The sequence below is a fragment of the Mandrillus leucophaeus genome, unplaced genomic scaffold, assembly GCF_000951045.1.
Source record: "Mandrillus leucophaeus isolate KB7577 unplaced genomic scaffold, Mleu.le_1.0 Scaffold418, whole genome shotgun sequence".
Classification (NCBI taxonomy): Eukaryota; Metazoa; Chordata; class Mammalia; order Primates; family Cercopithecidae; genus Mandrillus; species Mandrillus leucophaeus.
In genome coordinates this window covers 623,040-624,918 of record NW_012104454.1, presented here as the reverse complement: position 1 = coordinate 624,918, position 1,879 = coordinate 623,040, and the positions used below count along the sequence as shown (strand labels likewise).

General features: G+C 49.3%; 1 protein-coding gene across 1 annotated transcript in view; it reads left to right on the top strand.

The window, feature by feature from the left end:
- SMG5 (SMG5 nonsense mediated mRNA decay factor) overlaps positions 1 to 1,879 on the top strand; it is a 40,113-nt gene that overhangs the window by 14,003 nt on the left and 24,231 nt on the right. The window contains exon 10 of the mRNA XM_011992755.1: positions 551 to 726. Within this exon, the coding sequence (XP_011848145.1) occupies positions 551 to 726 (176 nt within the window). The remainder of the gene's footprint in view (positions 1 to 550; positions 727 to 1,879) is intronic.

Sequence of the window (1,879 nt, the reverse complement as noted above, 5' to 3'; positions counted from 1 at the left end):
AAAAAAAAAAAAAAAAAACTATCGAATGACTGAGTGAATGACAGAAATGAGGAAGCTGATGCTCAGAGATGTGAAGGGACCTGCCCAGTGTTCTCACTTGCAAAGTAGAAGAGCTAGGAATTGAAAGTAACTCTTTTAAAACCGTACCCCTTGCTTTTCTCCCTCCCTTGGAGCTCCCCTCTAATTATCTGCCCTGCCTTCCAGCACAGAGTAGGCACGTTATAAATCCTGGTTGAATGAATAGCTGTAGATCAACATCACAAATTACTAGAGTCTGTAAGAATCATATTTAAAAGGTACCATATTTAAAAAGCAACCTTGGTAAAATGAATTGGAGGAGATTAAAAAACAAGAGTTAGTGGGCCTGGAAAAATTGAATAAGGGGCTGTAAGTGATTCGGCCTGTAAGTGATTCCCCAGATTTTTCATCTCCGAATTCCTTGGAAGGGCCCAGGCCAGGTGAAAGCATGCTCCCTGCACAGAGCTGAGGCCTGCTGCCAAGTGTCTCTTGTTTATCCTAGTTTTTTCTCTTCCATTCACCCACTCCCCAGCCTCTGAGGAGGGCTCTGAGTCGGAGGGGAGTGAGTCCAGTGGACGCTCCTGTCGGAATGAGCGCAGCATCCAGGAGAAGCTTCAGGTCCTGATGGCTGAAGGCCTGCTTCCTGCTGTGAAAGTCTTCTTGGACTGGCTTCGGACCAATCCCGACCTCATCATCGTGTGTGCACAGGTGTGTCAGTCCACTTCATTGCCCCTGTCAGGTCCCAGGGTCTTGGAGGAGGGGATGAGCCAGGATGGGGCCTGAGGATCCCCCCAGATGGCCAAGGCAAGAATTATTGCCAAGCAATTAAGCACCTATCTGTGCTGGGCCCTTATGCTTTGACAGGGAAAGATTAGGCATGGTCTTGGCCCTCACAGAGCCTGTGGCCAGGGAACAATGAGTGAGCTGCTTATTTTGCTTTGTATCCCCAAAGCTGGGCATAATGTCGGCCATTATAAGTAATGCCAGTAGAAGTATGTGTTCAAGGACCAAACTTGATAAATACCAGAGAATCCAGAGAAGGGAGAGAGCACTGAGTAGAGGATAGTGACAGAAGAGATGGCAACTTCTGACAAGAGTTGTGAAGATGTACTAGGCAGGGGAAACAGCTTAAGGAGAGTCACACAACAGGACCGAGCTCTTGTCAAGCCGGCTGCCATGGAGGCGGGGTGGGGCCATGGTATCTTTCCCTTCCTTCTCAGGTTCAGAGTGTCAGCCTTGAACTTCTAATTCCCAGAGGCATTTGTTCAATGTTTTCTTCTAGGGGCATACCTGCCCTGCTGTGGAAGACTCTCTTCCCTGTGGGTCGCCCCAGTCCCTAGATGAGAGGGTTTGGGTCAGGGCCAGGTGCACCCTTGGGTGTGTGCTTATGTTTGATGACAGTTAGTTAGTCATTAGTCACTGAGGGAAGTGTGCTGAAGATGGAGATGCTGAGTCACATCTCCAGAGAGGTGTTCCAGTATGGGCACATGGCAGGGCTGTAAGGATAGGTTACTGCTAGACGTAGAGAAGCAACGTCCTTTAACACCCTGGCTTTTCCTACTACCAAGATCCAGAAAGTCCTTGTGGTTTTGCTGCTTTCTCCTTTTTTTTTTTTGAGATGGAGTCTCGCTCTGTTAACCAGGCTGGAGTGCAGTGGAGCGATGTCGGCTCACTACAAGCTCCGCCTCCCGGGTTCACACCATTCTCCTGCCTCAGCCTCCTGAGTAGCTGGGACTACAGGCGCCACCACGCCTGGCTAATTTCTTGTATTTTTAGTAGAGACAGGGTTTCACTGTGTTAGCCAGGATGGTCTTGATCTCCCGACCTCATGATCCGCCTGCCTCAGCCTCCCAAAGTGCTG